This window comes from Zootoca vivipara, chromosome 9, assembly GCF_963506605.1.
Source record: "Zootoca vivipara chromosome 9, rZooViv1.1, whole genome shotgun sequence".
In the NCBI taxonomy this organism is placed as follows: domain Eukaryota; kingdom Metazoa; phylum Chordata; class Lepidosauria; order Squamata; family Lacertidae; genus Zootoca; species Zootoca vivipara.
In genome coordinates, this window is record NC_083284.1 from 10,778,990 (window position 1) to 10,799,488 (window position 20,499).

Below are 20,499 nucleotides of genomic sequence, written 5' to 3' on the forward strand. Positions count from 1 at the left end.
TCCCATCCTTTGGTATCCAGAGGTATACAAATTGATAATCAAAAGTCACTGAAGGACAGCCTAAGGCGGCGTTGGAACAAATAAATTTCTTTCAAAAGACACTGTGATAGCAGATTTAAAAATCTATTACCTGCAACTATGCTAAATCCTAAACTACTGGCCATAACTCCCATCTTCTGATAGTGGTGAGGAAGGAGGAGGAGGAGGAGTTTGTGAATGAATTGAGACACCCCAAAACTTTAAAATAAAGTTGAAATAGCACTGCTTCTTCTTATAGAATCACAGAACTGTAAAGTTGGAAGGGACCGTGAGGGTTAACTAGTCCAACCACCTGCAATGCAGGAATCTTTCCCCCAACATCTCCTTGTGGCTTGAACCCACAACCCTGAGATGAAGGATCACACGCTCTACCAACTGAGCTAACCCAGCAGAATTGACATATTATGGTTTTTGCCTTTCTCTCCCCACCCCTCCTTTTTTTACAAAGCTGAATTTATTTCCCTGCCTGAAATAATGAGGAAGAGGAGTGTGATGTGAGGCCACAGGAGGGAGCTAGAGGCTACATTCAAAGCACCAGGGCATGGGAGGACACAACTGGCAGCAGTTTTAAGTGTTAGGATTTTATACTCCCAGAGCAATGGGGACTTGCAGACAAGAGACGTATGCAATCCTGTCTCTACTCGAAAGCCTGTCCCATTGAGCTCAAGGGTGCTAGTGCTGAGACAGCCGCTTGCAGGATTGCAGCCTCTGGTGGCTATCCTCTACTCAAGTTCCTAGGCTGCAATCCTATGGCCACTTACTTGAGAGTAAGCCCCACTTAGCTCAAAGACGTGCTGTAAAAAAAGATTGTATAGCACATGCTGGATTTATCTGCATCACCACCAAAAAAGAGGATGCAGGATCTGAAAACTTGGGATCACAGAGTTGGAAGGTACCCCAAAGGTCATCCAATCCAACCCCCCCTACAATACAGGAATCTCAGCTAAAGGAGATGGTCATCAAGGAAGGTGAGTCTATCTACCATCTTCCGGGGAGGCCTTTCCACTGCAACGTCTCTGTGAACTAGGAGCTAGCCAGCTTCAGGATCTCGATACCAGACTGGGATCTGACCGGTTCCATTGGGGATGGGGTGAGCAAAGACCTCAGTTGGCTCTTTTCACTTTCAGAAAGCACACATGGGTTCAAGAGGGCTAGGCACCTGGCTCTCCCTCATGGGCAGAAAGAAAAAGCTTTAGGTAAATAAAACCGGAATCCCCTAGCTCAAGTTTCTACATTGGTAGGGAAGGAAGAGACCTCTCAGGACTTCCAGGTGCGTGAAATGGGAGGAAATTGGTTCCATCTATCCGGGTTCACAACTGGGGGAGGGGGACTTTTACTGCAATGGAACACAGTCCTGGGTTCAAACCTCTGGGAAAGTATCTCAGTACGTCTCGCTGTTTTGTGCCATAAACGATGCTGCCGATTAGCAGATCTGTGAAGATCTCTACCAGTGCTCATCAAGCAGCTCCTTCCGCTGCTTCGTTAAGAGGTAGGAAATTAAAGAATAATAAAGGACAGAGAAACTTTGCGCTGAGAGGAGGACAAAAGCCCATGTTATGTCGCAGGACCATTTCTTTCCGTCAGTGGCCTTGGCATAAAATGAGGACGGGAGTTTGAATTTCAATAAGCAGACAGGTGCTAGGTTGAGGACTCCTTCCGTCCCGAACCTGTTTTGAAAACAAAAGACAAGACTCGCAAACTGAAGGACAACATGTTTTGTTTTTTTATTGCTACCAGAAGACTTTCCCCAGTATGACCGCTGAATGCAGTACCTTCCAAGGGGGCTGTAAAGGGAGCTTTAAAATCGAGATCCTTACGAGAAGCTCAAGTACACTCTTTAGAGGTTTTCTTTGCTCCTCCTTCAAGGCTTAAAAGTTACACAAACATAAAAGTTGGGGAGTGGGGGAGAGAACTCTTGTGCTGATCATTTTACATATTACAAGTGAAAACTCACAATTACTAAACTGCCCCAGCGCAGACAAACAGCAGTGCCAACATCACCGGAGGTTTTTTTCCTCCCCGTTAAATTACATTTTGCATTTGATGCACATGTCATTCAACTTGTGTACGTATACATGTGTGCGCTTGTGTAAAAGCCCATTAAAGTGTTTGCTTTGGTCAATCTAATGGCAGCCAGAAAGATTGCTTCCGCTCTTGTGTAAAAATTTAAGATGCTCACTCTTATGCCTGCGAATTGAACTATCCAAAGCAAAAATACAACTGTCCAAATGCAATCTCCCGTTGCGAAGATCTGGGTTTAAATTTTATTTAATGTAGGACAGTTCACAAGCACCCTTCCCCCTTTCTCCGCCCCTCCGATTTTAAATGCAGACCTAATTTTAGATATCACATTTAAAACACCAAAGTGCTAAATGACCGGGGGGGACGGGACCAAGAGAGACGGATGAGGAGGAATTTCCTGTCTAAAACGGAAGGCTGCCCAAGTAAAAGTGCAAAAATACAGGAAGTCACACACAAGACATCCAGAAAAAAAGAGGATTAGGTGAAGAGGGTGCTCTCAGAATGAAACTAACTCAGAACGAGAGGCTGCAAAGCTAGAACTTTGGAAAGGATTTTTTGCACACTCCGTGTGAAATCTCCAACGCAGTTGATGGAATTACAACACACAAAACAGCAGATTTAATAAAACAGTGGAATGGAGGACACTAGATAAGAAACAATTTTCCGCTACTTTTTTTGTTTGGTTTTTGGGTCATTTTTAAAAGGTTTTTTTATATTTTTTGTGGTTGTTTTTTTTTTAATTTTTAAGTACTTAAATCATAGTTGAACTATAATTAGCCACACAAGGAAAGGTGGGGGGTGGGCTGGAATATTTTTTTTAAAGGATATTTTAGCTCCCTTCTGTTTCGGCCCTGAAAGGTACGGCCTTCGCTCCTGTCAGCGCAGTAGCCGTTATTGCTGCCCGCTGCCACGGGCGCAGGAAGTAGCCTCTTTCTGCCAGAGGCTGCGCCGTACAACGGCGTGGCTAGCTACATAACGGAAACAGGCTGCAAGGGAGGGCAGGGCGACGCGGCCGCCGCTTGCCGCGACGCGTCGGCCCCGCAGGCGGAGGCGGCTTTGCCCTCTAGGGCTACGGCCTCTGGAGCATTCTCCTCGTTGTACAGGCGCTTGATGCCGTCGTAGAAGTCGTCCACCTCCATCTCCTCCACTTTGCGCTTGGCCGTGGCCTGCTTGCACCTGCCGGGAGCCGGCCGCCGCTGCCGCCGAGAGCGCGCGGCGGCGGAGGTCTTGGCTGGCACTTCTGGCTTGCGGTTGTCCTTTGAGCCTGGGTGGAATCGGAAGCCCGGTCCGGCGTGGCAGGTCACCAGGTTGTGCTTGAGGGGGGTGTAGACGTAGACCGAGTTGGGCGGCGGAGACGGCTGCAGGCTGGAAAGGTGCTGGGCTACGAGCTCCCGGCAGTGGATGAGCTGAGAGCTGTCCATCTGGGTTCAGAGAGGAGAGGAAGAAGCAGAGCAAAGAGTCACCCCTCTGCCAGCTTGCAGATGCGCCAAAGCTTTTATCACCAACCAATCACAAGCTCCTAAAATCCCTGCTCCTGCGCATGCAAATAGCCGAGCTGTATTCCTGTGTGATGTGCACAGTCGGGTGATGACTTTTTTTACAACCTCATTTCCCTGTACAGTGGTGCCTCGCTTAACGAATGCCCTGCTTAACGAAATTTCTGCTTAACGAAAGGATTTTTCGAGCGGAGGTTGCCTCGCTAGACGAATTCGTTTTATGAAAAATTCGTCTAGCGAATCGCGGTTTCCCATAGGAATGCATTGAAATTCAATTAATGCGTTCCTATGGGCAAAAAAAAATTTAAAAAAATTCAATGCATTCCTATGGGATTCGCTAGACAAATTTTTCGTTATAAGAAAAGACCCGTGGAATGAATTAAATTCGTCTAGCGAGGCACCACTGTATCATAATTTGATGAGCTTTCATTAAAGATTTGATTTCAAAGAGATTTGATTTTAAAAAAAACCTCACGCACAGAATGATTTTAACATTTTTATTTATCAGGTTTTTTTTTTTTACCATTTTTGAAGTCACTGTAAGCAGATATAAAATTGAACCCAAGCTTTAGAGTCGCATATATACAACATTATAAAGGGTCATCAAACACACAAGGAAGCTTTTTTTAGCTGCAGTAACAGTATAGGCGCCGCTAGAGGGCGATGTTTTGCTACCTCTCCTGTAGGTTTCTTTTCCCAGCATGCCTGGCAGGGTCTGCTGGCTGAGTTTTGAGGTCCCAAAAAGGGGCTTTTACCTTGCGCAGGTGTGACATTTGTATACCCTATGTTGCTAAGAACACTCCCCATTATATTTATTTATTATTTATACCCCACCCATCTGGCTGGGTTTCCCCTACCACTCTGGGCGGCTTCCAACAAATACCAAAATTCCATTGTGGAATGTGGTGTTGTGTCCAAATTTGATACGAAATATATATAGAATTGTTAATACAATTTTATGAAATGGGAAACGGCATACAAAAAAATTAAAAGCGGTTTGTGCGTAACCTTTTTTAATATTTCAATGGAATATACCTCATTTTAGTCATTAATAGGCAAAAGTTCATCCATTTGTGCTACAGGAAATAATTTTTGAGGGGGAAAATGAAAAAGTCATCACCCGAGTGCACAGCCTATGCACCCAACAGTTGAGCTGTGCAAACCCAAGACGTGTGCACTTTTTTGCACAAATGTTTTTCCCCGTGTTGAGAGAGGGGTTGTTCAGCGCAACCTGTGAGCAAGCCTGGATTCGGCCTGTGTTAGGCACTGCAAAGTGAAGGGTTGGTGCTTAATACAGTGGTGCCTCGCTTAACGAATGCCCCGCTAAACGAAATTTCCGCTTAACGAAAGGAATTTTCGAGCAGAGGTTGCCTCGCTAGACGAATTCGTTTTATGAAAAATTTGTCTAGCGAATCGCGGTTTCCCATAGCAATGCATTGAAATTCAATTAATGTGTTCCTATGGGCAAAAAAAAAAATTCAATGCATTCCTATGGCATTCGTTAGACGAATTTTTCGTTATAAGAAAAGACCCGTGGAACGAATTAAATTCATCTAGCGAGGCACCACTGTATAGGCAGAATGGGTGCCACACACTGCTGGATGTTGCTAGACTCCAACTGGCCATCGGCCTCAGCCGCCGGGATGGCGAATGTTCAGGAATGATGGGAGTTGGAGTCTAGCAACACCTAGGCCGAAAGTGGCTCATCCCCGATTTAAGACATTCAGTCCTCCAGTTTAAGACAAAACTCCCAGGATGCCTTAGAAGCATAGCTCAAACAATGACAAATTCAAGCAAGAAAAGGGAGGGGAGCAATCTAAAGGGAGGATGACGAGATGAAAACCCTTTTTGCCTGGTGCTGGTAACAAAATCGCCCAATCATACTCTGCCCACCGCACCTTGCAAGGTCGAGGCCTTAGAGAGATGGCTCTCCAAACATTATTGCAATGTTCGGACAGGTTCATGTGAGAGCCGACATTGGGGTCCCAAACCATAAGGTTAAAATCGGCACTCTGGGACGTCTTAGGCAACCTTTCCCAACCTGGTGCCCTCCAGATGTTCTGGACAACAGTTCCCATCAGTCTCAGCAGGCTGGGGAAGGGGCAACAAACTAGCAAAGGCTATGAGATCTTCTCTGAAGGAGACAAAGGATTGGGTAGGAGGGCTTTGGGCAGATAGGGGTGTTCTTGGGATGGAGTCACCATCCGGTAAGAAAAACCCAAGTCTGTAAGGAAACCCCCCTTCTCTCATTAGCAGGCCAAGAGGGAAAAGCCCTGTTCAGTCCATGCTAAATTCCAAGATAGCGCCTGCGGTGAAAAGGCAAGGCTTGTCCTTCTCAACTAGGCCTCAGGGCTGCTCCCTCATCGCGCCAGGCCTACCTGTGCCTTCTGGAGAAGCTCGATGATGAGGGCGAGCCAGTCGGGGATGAGTTTCTCCACTTCCAGGCTGACAATGGCCAACGCCAGCATGGACCCCTTGAACTGGAGCAGCTGGTAGCAGGCCAGGCAGTGGAGCAGCTGCTTGGTGAGAAGAGCCACATGCTGAGACGGGTTCATCTTGGGCAAGGTGGTCAGCAGCTGAGGCCTGGTGGATAAGGCCACCGCGTGGAACTTGGGAGAGAAAGGGCAGCGTAACTAAGGCGGCTTACGAAACGGCTGCCCTGAGGGCACAAATTCAGCTTAAAACCAATTCTGCCAAAGGAAAGGCAGCGCCGTTTCCCAGCTAGAGATTACTAGAGTTGGCTAGAGTGTCAACACACAAAAAAGAGCCTAAAAACAGCCTGCTGGATCAGGACAATGGTGTCCAGCATCCTGTTCTCACTGTGGCCAACCAGATGCCCACAGGAAACCTGCAAGCAGGATTTGAGCACAACACCATAGATACCCGTCTCTCCACCCATTTGTCTAATGCTGTTTTAAAGCCACACACACACACCGGTAACTCGCAGGGCTCGGTGGCTGGGGTTAAATGGCTTTGAAACCAATTTGAAGGGTGTCATTCTGGAAATCCAGAGTTAGAACATCCTCAGTGTTCTTCCAAGATCTCACCACCCTCTCTAGGTATAGGAACCCCGGACGGGTAAGTCCGGTCAAAGGCAACTATGGGCCGAGGGAACCAGCGTTTGTCCACAGCTTTCCGGGTCATGTGGCCAGCAGGACTAAACCTCTTCTGGCGCAACGGGACACCATGATGGAAACCAGAGTGCACGGAAATGCCATTTACCTTCCCGCCACAGCGGTACCTATTTATCTACTTGTGCCGGTGTCCTTTCAAACTGCTAGGTTGGCAGGAGCTGGGACAGAGTAACGGGAGCTCACCCCGCCGTGGGGATTCGAACCGCCGACCTTCTGATCGGCAAGCCCAAGAGGCTCAGTGGTTTAGAGGTCAGCAAATCCTCCCAGGCGAACCTACACATTTCCTCACTCAGCTCCAAAACCTTCAGAATTACAGGTGAAACCTGGAAAATTAGAATATTGTCGAAAAGTGCATTTATTTCAGTAATGCAACTTAAAAGGTGAAACCAATATATGAGATAGATGCATGACATGCAAAGCAAGATATGCCAAGCCTTTATTTGTTGTAATTGTAATTATTTGTCGTTAGGCGGGTCAATTATAAATGGAATGTAATTAATGAAATGTAATAGCGATGTTTATTTTATTTTTGTATTATTGTAACTATTTGTTTTCTTACTGTGGAATTTCCAAAAGAAAGCATTTGTAAAAATTAAAAGAAAAATAAATAATAATAAGCTGCATTACTGAAGTAAATGCACTTTCCCACGATATTCTAATTTTCCGAGTTTCACCTGTAGAAAGCCTTTAAAAACGAAAGTGAATTCTGTGCTGCATTTGCACGGTGGCGCTGTGGAAAACACACAGCGATGGCCCCTGACCACTGATGCAATCCAAGTTTTAATTCTGATTTATTCCATCCCAAAGGGTCTTGTACGGAAACAACAACACTTGAAAGAGTGGCCTGGCATGAAGGAATATATGTTACCTCCCTCCCCAGTTCCTGCAGGCTGGATAGAGTTGTCCCCTTTTCCACCCAACACCCCCGAAAGCTTCCTACTCTATTCTCTTCCCCCCCCCCAAAAAAACGCCTTTGATTGATGTGCTTACAATATGAAGGAAGTCCAGGGGTGTGGCTATGTGCAAATCCCAGTTCAACTTGTCCAGAATGATCTTTTCCATCCTGCGAATCTCAGCTGGGGAACAGCCGCAAAAGCTGTCCCTGGCCAACACCTTCAGTACTGGAACCCTCTGCAAAAGTCAGAGCGGAAAGAAAACAGTTGCTATGAGGCAGGCTGCAAGCCCCAGGTCCAAACCTATGCTCAGTCCAGAAGTACATTGGGTGATCTGGGAAGAGCAATCATCACCCAATTGTTGCACGGATTGCTGGACGATGACGATTTCGGTTTATGTCCCACCCTTTTAAAGATCCCATGCAGAGTGTAAAAACAAAAAAGCAATAAAAAGCATAGTAATGGACATGGTAACAATAAAACATTCTTAATAACAGCCCCCCCCCCGCCCCAGCTTTAACAGGCCATAGATTACTAAATAGCCAAAGGCCTGGGTATAGAGGAATGATTTTGCCTAAAGACATGTAATGATGGCCCCAGGTGAGCCTCTCTGGGAGAAGCATTCCACAAGCAGGGAGCAATTGCAGAAAAGGCCCGTTCCCCTCAAACCATTTTGCTGGCAGGCATTCCGTTTTCCTGGTAGTAAGTCATGAGGCTCTTTAATCGCAAGGTCATGGGTTCAAGTCCCACATTGTGCGAAATATTCCTGCATTTCAGGGGGCTGGATGTTTCCGAGCACAATTCAAAGGGTTGGTGCTGAACTTTAAAGCTCTAAACAGCCTCAGCCCAGTATACCTGAAGGAGTGTCTCCACCCCCATCGTTCAGCCCGGACCCTGAGGACCTTCCAGCTCCGAGGGCCTTTTGGCACTTCACTCACAGCGAGAAGTGAGGTTACAGGGAACCAGGGAGAGGGCCTTCTCGGTAGTGGCGCCCGCCCTGTGGAACGCCCTCCCATCAGATGTCAAGGAAACCAAAAATAATCTGACTTTTAGAAAACATCTGAAGGCAGCCCTGTTTAGGGAAGTTTTTAATGTTTGATGTTTTCTTGTGCTTTTAATTTTCTGTTGGGAGCCGCCCACGTGGGCGGGATATAAATATATTATTATTATTATTATTATTATTATTATTATTATTATTATTATTACCACCTCTCATGGTCCCTTCCAACTCTACAATTCTATGATTTTTGCCTTAAGACTATTGTTACTAGGTGTTGGAGGAAACAAAGACGAGTTCGTGTGTGTGTGTGTCTTTTATCAAATTCAGGGGGAAGGGGAGCACAAGAAATAATGGGTGCTTCAACCTTTGTCTGCCAGTTGGCTCAGGGTGCCAACCCCACGGGGTGCAGGGAGGAGAGGGATCTGCCACCCCATCCTTATTGTGCCCACAACAACCCAAGCCATAGCGTTTTCACTACTGCTTTGGCAAGGCAGCCCTGACCGCAAGCGTGTTGCGACAGCTTTCCGAAGAGGGTGGTGCAATGCAAACGCGGTGGCTCTGCCCCCCCCCCTCGGGGAAAGCACTCACCTCATCTTCCTCAATGGTCTTGGCAGCGAGGAAGAAGCAGCTGATTGCAATACAGTTCAAGTACTTTGGACGGGCCTAGGAGAGAGAAAAGAGGAAGAGCTAAGGAACGGCGTCTTCGGAGGGCCAGCAGGCAAGAGCAGCAGGGGGAGAGGCTGTGGTTCAATGGCAGGATGCCTGCCTTGAAAGCAGAAGGCACCCGGTTCAATCCCAAACTGAGGAGCAGCTGCCACTCTGTGCAAGCAATACAGTGGTCCCTCGACTTACGAATTTAATCCGTTCCGAACGCACATTCGTATGTAGAAAAAAATTGTAAGTCGAATCGCGGTTTCTCATAGGAATGCATTGGAAACAGATGGATTCGTTCCGGAGCCTAGAAAAAAGCCCCAAAGCCGCGGGAAAAACGGCCGCAGTGGTCTCGCACCACGGAGCAGGGAGCGCAGCGGCGGCGAGGGCAATGATCCGGCAGGAGGCCAGCAGCGGTGAAGAGGGCCGGATGAAAGGCTCCCTCGAAGAAGCAGGAAGCGCTGGCTGGATCGCTGCCCTCGCCGCCACCGCCGCTCTGCCGGCTTTGCCGAGGGAGACCGCTTTAAAGCCACGGAACAGCTGATCGGCGGTCACATCTCAGCGCTCCGCTTCCCCCCCCCCCGCTGTCGTCGTGCCTGCCGCGCCACCGCGCTTCCTGCTTCTTCGAGGGAGCCTTTCATCCGGCCCTCTTCACCGCCGCTGCCCTGCCGGCCTCCTGCCGGATCATTGCCCTCTCCGCCGCTGCGCTCCCTGCTCCCTTTGGATGTCGGAAAAAATCGTTAGCGTGCGGCCATTTTTCTCCTTCGTAAGTAGAATCATTCGTAAGTCGAGGTACCACTCTACTGAGCTAATGGTCTGATTTGGTATAAGGTAGCTTGCTATGTTCCTGGCCACGAGGCTAGCTATGTTAGAGGAGATTGAGAGGAGGTAAGTTAGCCACCTTCAAATATCTCAAGGACTGTCACATGGAAGAAGGAGCAAGCTTGCTTTCTCCTGCTCCAGAGGGCAGGTCCAGTTCTAGGCGCCACAATCTAAGGAAGATACTGACAAGCTAGAACATGTGCAGAGGAAAGCAACCAAGATGATCAAAGGTCTGGGGGAACCAAGCCTTATGAGGAATGGTTGAGGGAGCCTGGAAAAGAGGAGACTGAGTGGAGATAGGGTAGCCATCTTCAAATGTCTGAAGGGCTGTCACATGGAAGATGGGGCAAGCCTGTTTCTCCTGCTCTGGAGGGTAGGACTCGAACCAATGGCTTCAAGTTACAAGAAAGGAGATTCCGACTAAACACCAGGAAGAACTTTCTGACTGTAAGAGCTGTTTGACAGCGGAGCGGTCTCCCTCGGGAGGTGGTGGCCTCTCCTTCCTTGGAGGTTCTTAAGCAGAGGTTGGGTAGCCATCTGCCATGGATGTGTCAGCCGAGATTCCTCCTTTACAGGAGGTTGGGCTAGATGATCTTTGGGGTCCCCGGCCAACTCTACAATTCTATGTTCCTAATTAGGACAGATGTTGCCCACTGCAGGTCTAACTCTGCGGTAGCTGATAATGTTTGTTGGTTTTCTGTTGCAGGCATAAAAAAGGCCTAGTTTACAAATGCTTTAAATAAAACAAATAAACTTCTTCCTTTACACACAAACTGGTTATTTTATTTTGCTTCAGCTTGTCCGCACAGGAGACAGGGATGCTCAAGGATTTGATCTTTGAGCAGAAGCAAAACTGCTGCATGAAATGATCTCACAGGGGCCAAGTGCGGGAGATGGGAGAAGGAAAAACAAAACTGCTTTTTTGAAAACAGTTGAACAGATCGTTCCCAAGATCCCGAGGGTCAAATATTTACCTTCACGGCAGCTAAAAACCTGTCCAAGAGACTGACAGCCAGGGCCAACGTTTCTGGGTAAAGGTGGAACTGGAACTTGAGTTTGACCATCCACTGAACCACTTCGTCCCGCTGGGTTGGAGAAATGCCTACATCCTGGAGGGGGGTGGAGAGGGAGAGAGAGAGAGAGAGAACACAAAACACCAATGAGAACGTCAAATAGCTCCCAGCACACGTACAAAGGGGGGGGGACCCATCATAACAGAATCTGAAGGCTGCCCAAGAGACCACTTCAAACATTACAGAATGGGGGGGGGGGGGACAGCAAACAATTAATGTGGAGATTCTCACAAGACTTTCAAATGCTGTCTATTATATCCCTGGAAGGTTAAGGGTTCGAAACTGGACAGGGCAACAGAGCTGAACTCCACTCCACTTCACTTGGGTGCTGCTTTTACAAGTCAAAATACCGAAGCCTGGCTCTTTCAAACACCGCTTTTTTTGGGGGGGGGAGCTATGCTCCTGCCCAATTCTCCTTCCAAAATCAAGGGACTTAAAATTGCTTTGGAAGGCAGTTCTCAATGGCACCAGCTATACCTATGGAAGCTCCCTGCTCCAGTGGAATCTGGTCCTCTCCCCACCGCCGCAGTGTTTAAGAGGAGGCCAAAGACCTTTTCATATGGCCAGGCTTTGGGACCATAAGGAAATGTTATTTTCTGGGTGCAGTTTGATTGCCAGTAGGTTCTTATTGCACTTTTTGTGACTTTTGTCTTAGATCTTGCACGGCCCTTTTGTTTATTCTGGTCATTAGTCACTCATGTGGTCCAAATTGGAGTGGGGGGGGGCAGGAGGATATAAAAGTTTTATAGAAAGAAAGAAAGAAAGAAAGAAAGAAAGAAAGAAAGAAAGAAAGAAAGAAAGAAAGAAAGAAAGAAAATAATGCACTTTCACAAAGTATTTGGTTAGAGCAGGCATCCCCAAACTTTGAACCCTCCAGATGTTTTGGACTACAATTCCCATCTTCCCCGACCACTGGCCCTGTTAGCTAGGGATCATGGGAGTTGTAGGCCAAAACATCTGGAGGGCCGCAGTTTGGGGGTGCCTGGGTTAGAGTGTCCCTAAAATCCAAACGCCATTTATTAATTTCATTTAGAAAGATTTACAGCCCACTAAGTCGTGAAACTCTCTAAGCAGTAGCAGTGTGCTGTAATAAAATTATCTATAAAACGCAGTTAAAAAGCTTGTTTTAAAGAAACAAGGCTGTGTAAGATAATTATCAGTGAAACGCAGATAAAATCAGCAAGCCTAAGAAAGATAACGAAATTATGTATCTGGGCAGGCTTGCTGACACTTGTTTTCATGTTACATCCATTGAAGTCAAGAGATGTGCAATCTTGAGCAAATGCATTTCAGCTATGATACAGGGTTTTTTTTTTAAAAAAAAGAAACAGTGCTCCCATGAAAACCCGCAGAGGGACAGAGCAGCCAGCCTGCTTTTCCATAAATCTCATCTGACGGCAAGGCCATGACCTCCGGCTTGCATTAATTTCGGTCCAAAAGCTTCCATTATTGCTATTTATCTGGGGTAACCGGAGGAGCGTCCCTTCTGAGCCGGGACTGAGAAAAGATCTCGCTGCGTCAACAGAAGAAAGGAGACGAAAACGAGAGCTTGGATCGGCTTCGGGTGTCCCAAAGAAACTGCACTTAAGCAGCAGCAGCAGCAGGTAATTTATATGGCTGGGCTTTTCTTTGAAGGAACAACTGCCATTGCTACGGTACTAAAGTGATTCCTTGGCACGGCTCTCGAGGACTCCTTGTCCCAGAGTGCGATGCCCTTTGGAGAGCTTCCCAATTCCACCTCTGAGACAGCTCAAGTTTCCACCTCTCGTTCCGACGGACCCCAAACCTGATGCACCAGTTATTTTCTTCTCTAGCTGGTTTCTAAAACACCTTCCTGAATTGCAAAAGGGGAACCTACCACTGTAACTGCGCAACTGCTTGGCCCTGAAATTATTATTATTATGCCTTAGCTGTACCACTGTGATATTATCCACAACAGCCACAACTCATAAACCCTGTTGCGAGTCACTGCATTATGACTTGCCTTAAACAAGTCACTGCCTCAACCGCCCATCTGGGATAGGTGGGTGTTTATTTGATTTATTATTGAATTTGTTAAATCTGTATACCCGCCCTTCATACATACGAAGATCACAAGAGAGAAATGCAAAATGAAAACCCCTAAAGGTGTATGATGAAGGCACCAGGCGGGCCTCCCTGGGGAGAGCATTCCACGAACAGGGGGCCACCACAGAAAAGTCCCTTTCTTGTGTTGCCGCCCTTTGGACTTCACATGGAAGCAGTACACAAAGAAGGGCCTCAGATGACAATCGCAGAATCCGGGTTGGTTCCTCTGGGGAGAGGTGGGAAGTATTGTGGTCCTAAACTATTTAAGGCTTTATAGCTCAAAAACCAGCACTTTGAACTGGGGCCCATGCAGTGAAGTCAACATGTAAGCCCTCTGCTCTGTGCCTTCCTTCTGCGTGGTTGTATAAATCGGGTCAAGGGAGAAGGAAAATAATGGGTGGGCATGACCTCCTTGACAAGAAGGAAGGGGGCCAGTATGGAGAGAAGGGCTCAGTGCCTCAATAAAGGGGGGAGGAACCCATGGAGCTGATAGGAGTTGTAGTCCAAACAGGAGTTGTGGTTCTACTCTACAGCAGTGATGGCCAAACTTGGCCAGACAGCTTTTTTGGACTACAACTCCCATCATCCCTAGCTAACAGGACCAGTGGTCAGATTGATGGGAATTGTAGTCCCAAAACAGAGAGCCAGTGTGGTGTAGTGGTTAAGAGCGGGAGACTCGTAATCTGGGGAACCGGGTTCGCGTCTCCGCTCCTCCACATGCAGCTGCTGGGTGACCTTGGGCTAGTCACACTTCTTTGCTGTCTCTCAGCCCCACCCACCTCACAGAGTGTTTGTTGTGGGGGAGGAAGGGAAAGGAGAACGTTAGCCGCTTTGAGACTCCTTAGGGTAGTGATAAAAGCGGGATATCACACTGACTGATGGACGGACAGAAGGGCTATTCTCTGATGCTACCATCCAGGGCACACTGTGATCCTAGGTGCATGAGGCTAGCACAGCAGACTGCTTCTGTTTTGCTTCGGGAGAAGTTCTCCTCTAGCTGAAGGACCACCCAAATGTTTAACCGGAAAGTTACGGCCAGGGTGGAGGAGACTCTCAGGGTTTGCGACGACGCGGGGAGTGGAAAATTTGAGTCCTTTACCCCGTTTACACCCACACTTCCTGAAATTACACAGCGCTGTGGGAGGAGCGGAGTTTCAAGCCTATGAACGCAAGTTGCTCCCACTACTAACATGGCCCCTTTGTGCCCAAAGACTTGGCCTTCTGGAATATTTGCATTCAGCTGCCTGGCATCTGTGGAAAAGTCCTGCCCCCTCAGGTGATTTCTAAGAAACCTGCAGAGCCAAAGGGATAGCTGGAACAGCCAGATGCAAGTCAAGTGTGCTTTACTTAACCATCCATGACCGGAGATCTTGGAAGGCCTGGAGAAGAAAACGCTTGCAAAAGGAGAAGCAGCAGCCACTGTAGGGGCTGCGTGGTTTTAGGGAGTGGGATTTGCCACTATACATCTAATGCATTACGATGCTAATTTAAACACCCCGGAGAAGCCTGGGAGCTTAGGTTTGCTACGGGTGCTGAGAGTGGTTAGAAGACACCCCCCTATACCCCCTCACAGAACTACAGTTTCCAGGACTGTAGAAGGCTACTCCAATAGACGATGACTGCGGCTTCACTTCTACATGCACAAAGATTGAAAGACACGGCCTTACCCCTATGGAAGAATGGCTGATAAAATAACTGGTATTGATCTGAAGAAGTGTGCATGCACACGAAAGCTCATACCTATGACAAACTTAGTTGGTCTCTAAGGTGCTACTTAGGTGCTTTTGAATTATGGTGCTGGAGGAGACTCTTGAGAGTCCCATGGACTGCAAGAAGATCAAACCTATCCATTCTTAAGGAAATCAGCCCTGAGTGCTCACTGGAAGGACAGATCCTGAAGCTGAGGCTCCAATACTTTGGCCACCTCATGAGAAGAGAAGAATCCTTGGAAAAGACCTTGATGTTGGGAAAGATGGAGGGCACTAGGAGAAGGGGACGACAGAGGACGAGATGGTTGGACAGTGTTCTCGAAGCTACGAACATGAGTTTGACCAAACTGCGGGAGGCAGTGCAAGACAGGAGTGCCTGGCGTGCTATGGTCCATGGGGTCACGAAGAGTCGGACACGACTAAACGACTAAACAACAAAGGTGCTACTGGAAGGATTTTTTTTTATTTTTTATTTGGTATTGTCTGAGGTGGCTACACTGACATGTTCAATTAGATAGAAATCATTTGTTAAGGTTTGGAAATTTCTTATGGACTTTTTGAGTGAAAGGAAAAAAAGGACTTGTAATATCTGGATTTGAAGATTGAAAAAAATACTGGTTTATAGAAGATAGAATGGCTGGATCTTAAAGAGTGAGTAGCATATGTAGCTGCAGGTAGTCCTTTTATTTTACTGTTTCTTTAGTTTTTCCTTTCTATCTTTTCACTGGCTTTCGCTTTCCTTAGATTTATCCTTTTCTTGAATTTCCTTCCTTCTGACTTTGTTCCTTTTTTTGTAAGATTAAGTAGCTGTTTTATCTCAGTACGTTATTAAAAAAAGATGCTTTGTAATGGGTATTTTTTTCTGTACATCTTTGAATAAGTATCAGTACATAAACATAATAATAAAAAGAAAGATTCCCAGGGTGGTTTAACAATAACAATCCACGGTTGCACAAATGGAAATCTTCTGCCCCAGCAGAACAGTGGCACTGGATACGACGCAGAGCTCTGTGGATTCTGGTATTGACTGCTTTCAGCCAGGGACTGAACAGGGTGTGCTGGCACAGTCCTTAGCTCATGAATGGAGGCGAGGAAATGCATGATTAAAAAACACAGCATTTCTCCCCTGCAAAGCAACCTTCAAGCTAGTTTACAGCCTGGTCCAAAGTAAGTGCTTAGGACAGAGTGTAATGTCAACTGCATACCCCCCGCAAACCATGAGATAATGTTAAGAGAATCGCATGGTTTGTGCTAGTGAACAATGGTCAGCACACCCTGTCCTTAGAAGTACTTATTTTTGGACCAGACGCCATCCACACAAACTTGTAGGCAGGTTTCACGAAGGTCAACATTTGAGATGCCAGTGTTGGTTCGGCCACAGGTTTGGGGAGATCTCCTGCCTGGTCAGAGGAAGGGATAAATGGGCTAGGATAGGAAGGGGAAACTGTTCCCTTTCAACATGGGAAAGGTTAACTGCAGGTAAAGGTAAAAAGGTAAAGGACCCCTGGACGGTTAAGTCCAGTCAAAGGCGACTATGGGGTTGCGGCGCTCATCTCGCTTTCAGGCCAAGGGAGCCGGCGTTTGTCCACAGACAGCTTTCCGGGTCATGTGGCTAGCATGACTAAACCGCTTCTGGTGCAACAGGACACCGTGATGGAAACCAGAGAGCACAGAAACGCCGTTTACCTTCCTGCCGCAGTGGTACCTATTTATCTACTCACACTGGTGTGCTTTCAAACTGCTAGGTTGGCAGGAGCTGGGGCAGAGCAACGGGAGCTCACCCCATCGTGGGGATTCGAACCGCCGACCTTCTGATCAGCAAGCCCGAAAGGCTCAGTGGTTTACACCACAGCGCCACCCGCTGCACCCAAGCATCGCCTACACCTGAGCAGGTCTATGGGGAGGAAGAAAGAACCCCAAGGAAGTTGCAAGAGTTAGCACGGCAGGCTTTGTCCCGACATCTCTGCTTTCAGCTGTACCATCCACACAGATCCTTGGGGAAACGGCTGTAGTTCAGTGGTAGAGTCTCTGTTTTGCAAGCAAAAGGTTCTAGGTTTGATTCTTGGCACCTCCAGTTGGGGCTTGGGGAGATTCCTGCCTGGGAACCAGGAGACCTCAGTGCATCCTATATCTCCTTATCTGAACTCACAACGTCTCAGCTAAAATATCTGATCCTTTCAAAATGGCAAACACCATAGAATCCTGCTGCCTGGAACGTGGCCCCCCAGAATATCATCGCAAACCAAAAATGACACGGAGGGTTGCGTCTGACACTCAACAAGAGCAAGCCCACTGAAAACAAGTTAGTCAAGTCCATTTATTACAAATGGGTCTACTTGGAGCAGGACTCGCAATGTCAGCAGGGAGGAGCAGCAACACAGGTTGAAAATGGCCTTGGATGTGGACCACAGGAGTATTACATGCATCAGCTGTGCATCTATTATTAATTGATTAATTGATGTGCTGCCCAATGGCCAAGATGGCGTCCGTTTACAAGTATAAAACCAATTACGAAAAATGTACACCCACCCACACGCAGCCTAACTAATGCACACACAAAAAAAATCCCATCCAAACATTAAAATAAACCGCCAGAATTAAAATGTGCAATTAAACAAGCCCTAGCCTGTCTCTCTCGCTCACACACACCCAAAACAAATGCAGATAATGGTTAAATTTTGTTTTTCGGAGATGGGTGCTTTGGGTCCAGAGAAGCATTTAAAAAAAACACAATGCCTAATTGTACATATATACTCTTAGAAAACATCCTACATAATTACAGTAAGGCAAAAGAAGTTTAAGGTTGAATACTGTCTTGAAACTTGTTATTCCAGAACATCACAAACAGAATTTGTTTCTCTGGAAATTTGTTTGCCTGCTTTTCATTATATGTTTCTTTAATAGCACCTGTTTTTATACCTGTCTTTCTTTTATAGCACATTAATTTAGACAATTATGATATTCCAAATTGTATTGAAGCATTCCAAGAACGCGGGTGGTGCTGTGGTCTGAACTACAGAGCCTAGGCCAGGCATCCCCAAACTGCGGCCCTCCAGATGTTTTGGCCTACAACTCCCATGATCCCTAGCTAAGAAGATCAGTGGTTAGGGATGATGGGAATTGTAGTCCAAAACATCTGGAGAGCCGAAGTTTGGGGATGCCTGGCCTAGGGCTTGCCAATCAGAAGGTCGCCAGTTCGAATCCCCGCGATGTTGTTTGGTCCCAGCTCCTGTCAACCTAGCAGTTCGAAAGCACGTCAAGTGCAAGTAGATAAATAAGTAACGCTCCGGAGGGAAGGTAAGCGGCGTTTTACATGTGCTGCTCTGGTTCGCCAGAAGCGGCTTAGTCATGCTGGCCACATGACCTGGAAGCTGTACATCGGCTCCCTTGGCCAGTAAAGCGAGATGAGCGCCGCAACCCGGGAGTCGTCCACGACTGGACCTAACGGTCAGGGGTCCCTTTACCTTTACCTATTCCGGGACTGTAGGAGGACTGCTACCCTACACCCCATTAGCAACTACCGTACTTTTCCATCTATAAGATGCCCCCTATGGGGGGGAGATGGCACAGAGTTTTTGTGGAGGATTACCCAGTTGTTGAGCTTTTTTGGGGGGGATGCCCATGGTTGCTAAGCAATTGGGGGGGATGCTGAACCAAATATCACTCACCCAACTGGCAAATGCTAACAATCGCAAGCAACGCAAGCCTAATTGCCGAAGCAGCAGCCAATCAAAAGCAGGCCTTGTCACATCCGCTAATAACCCACCCATTTGACAAAGCAGCAGCCAATCAAAAGCAGCCCTTGCAGCGGACACAATTCACCCACCCAATCGCTAGATCCTGCTCACGGGTGCAACCCATCGCCCGTCCCCCCTCTGCACTACCCATGTATAAGATGACCCCCCCCATTTTTTCTTTATTTTGTAGTACAGAAAACCTCATACAATACATGGAAAAGTACGGTATACAGATCTTGGCAGAAAAGCAAGTGAACATCTATAATTGAATTCCGTTAAGTAAAACTCAATGCTGGTTCCCATCATCATGAGCATGTTGGAAAACGCCCTGGGGGTGCCCCTGCAGCCCCCGAACTCCGAGCATCCTCCAGTATGTGAAGCTCTGGAAAAGGCATTTCCTTTCTTCTCTAGTGAGCTTCAGCGACAGATATCAAATGATATATGCACACTAATCTTCTAGCGTAACACAGCAAGAAGCGTGAGGCATCGTAGAGCTAATCTACGTATTTATTTACGCACTATGTACAGACAAAGGAGTCATGGCGTCCTCTCTCTCCAGCTCCAAGAGAAGGAACAGGAACAAGTAAAAGCCAAATGTACAGTACAATAGTACATACAGCGGAAGAGATAAGACTGTCTTCCGTTCCCACGCTCTTCCCAGACAGGCATGTGATTTACACCCATCTCATCTGCAGCATCGGAGGCGTGGAATACTAACAGAGCAGCCAGTCATTTCCCTGATTAGGTTTCTAACACTGAGCCACACAGGTCGCTTGGTCAACAGAGGAACATAGGCCAGCTGCATTCGCAACACTTTCAGGCAGGGGATATTCCCATCCCAACTTGGGAGATGCTGGAGGTTGAAGCTGAGACTTCAGGCAGGCAGAACAGATGCTCTCCCGCTGAGCTATGGCCCAAGCTGCAACCTTCCCCACTATGGTGAAATCTATTGTATTTCTATTTAAATTATAGCAATAATTAATAAATAAATGTGCATGCACGCACGCACACTCCGGGGGGGGGGGGTATTATGCATTTCCCGTTCTTTGGCAACACGAACGCAGCCACCGTACCAGTCTGAGGGACAGCAGAATTTCACCCTGCATAAGATTACATAACTATAACCAGGTTTCTGCAGTCTGGGGCACGGGGAGGTTAAAAGGGTTTCAAGCTGCTTAAAGGATGAGGTGGAATATGTAGCAAAGGTGGCACGGATCCAGAAGCGGGGCTTTGCAAAACCGCTTTTGCATTTCCAGTGCCCCCACATCCAGCTCTCGGCAAACGCCAGATTTGCGCTAAAGCAGGTGGCTCGGCAGCTGCAAAAAATAAAATAAAAATGTTTTCAGGATCGCCCAGAGGCGAAAAGCCCCGAATCGTACTCACTGTGCACCCCCTCCACCCAAATCACCCGGAGCCAGATGATGCTCTTGCAGCCCGACTCTGAACCAGCTGCAACTTCTGAAACCTTTTCAAAGGCAGCCCCACATAAAAAGCGCTGCAGTAATCTAGACAGGAGGCTTCCAGACCACAGGTGCTTCCACCACACGTATCCGATGTACGCACAGCTAAGACAAAGAGAGCGAGATGTTCTGACCGGCTGCTCCGCAGCCTGGGCATCCCCCCTTCTTTTTCCTGTAGTAACATTCCCTCTGTGTTAATTGCTACCCCAATTTTTTTTATTTTAAAAAATGAATAGCTGGAAGCCGATGCAACTCTCCTGCATCTCAGGGATCGTAGTTTTAACAGCTGCCTTGGAGACCCTTGGCCCTTCCTGCCACCCAGGCTCCTTAGATCCGTACCAGCGGGGCCCGGAAATCCAGGATAATCCGTGGTATTTGTGTTATGCTGGTGGCAAT

At 47.4% G+C, this 20,499-nt stretch overlaps 1 protein-coding gene across 2 annotated transcripts in view; it reads right to left on the reverse strand.

Annotated features, from left to right (window-relative positions):
• Positions 1-1,739: 1,739 nt before the first annotated feature.
• CCNI (cyclin I) overlaps positions 1,740-20,499 on the reverse strand; it is a 54,256-nt gene continuing 35,496 nt past the window's right edge. For both annotated transcript variants that reach the window (XM_035112148.2, XM_035112149.2), the window contains exons 3-7: positions 11,032-11,166; positions 9,173-9,247; positions 7,682-7,822; positions 5,936-6,166; positions 1,740-3,482 (exon numbers count right to left, since the gene is read on the reverse strand). In XM_035112148.2, the coding sequence (XP_034968039.2) occupies positions 3,030-3,482; positions 5,936-6,166; positions 7,682-7,822; positions 9,173-9,247; positions 11,032-11,166 (1,035 nt within the window). In that variant the 3' untranslated portion in view covers positions 1,740-3,029. The remainder of the gene's footprint in view (positions 3,483-5,935; positions 6,167-7,681; positions 7,823-9,172; positions 9,248-11,031; positions 11,167-20,499) is intronic.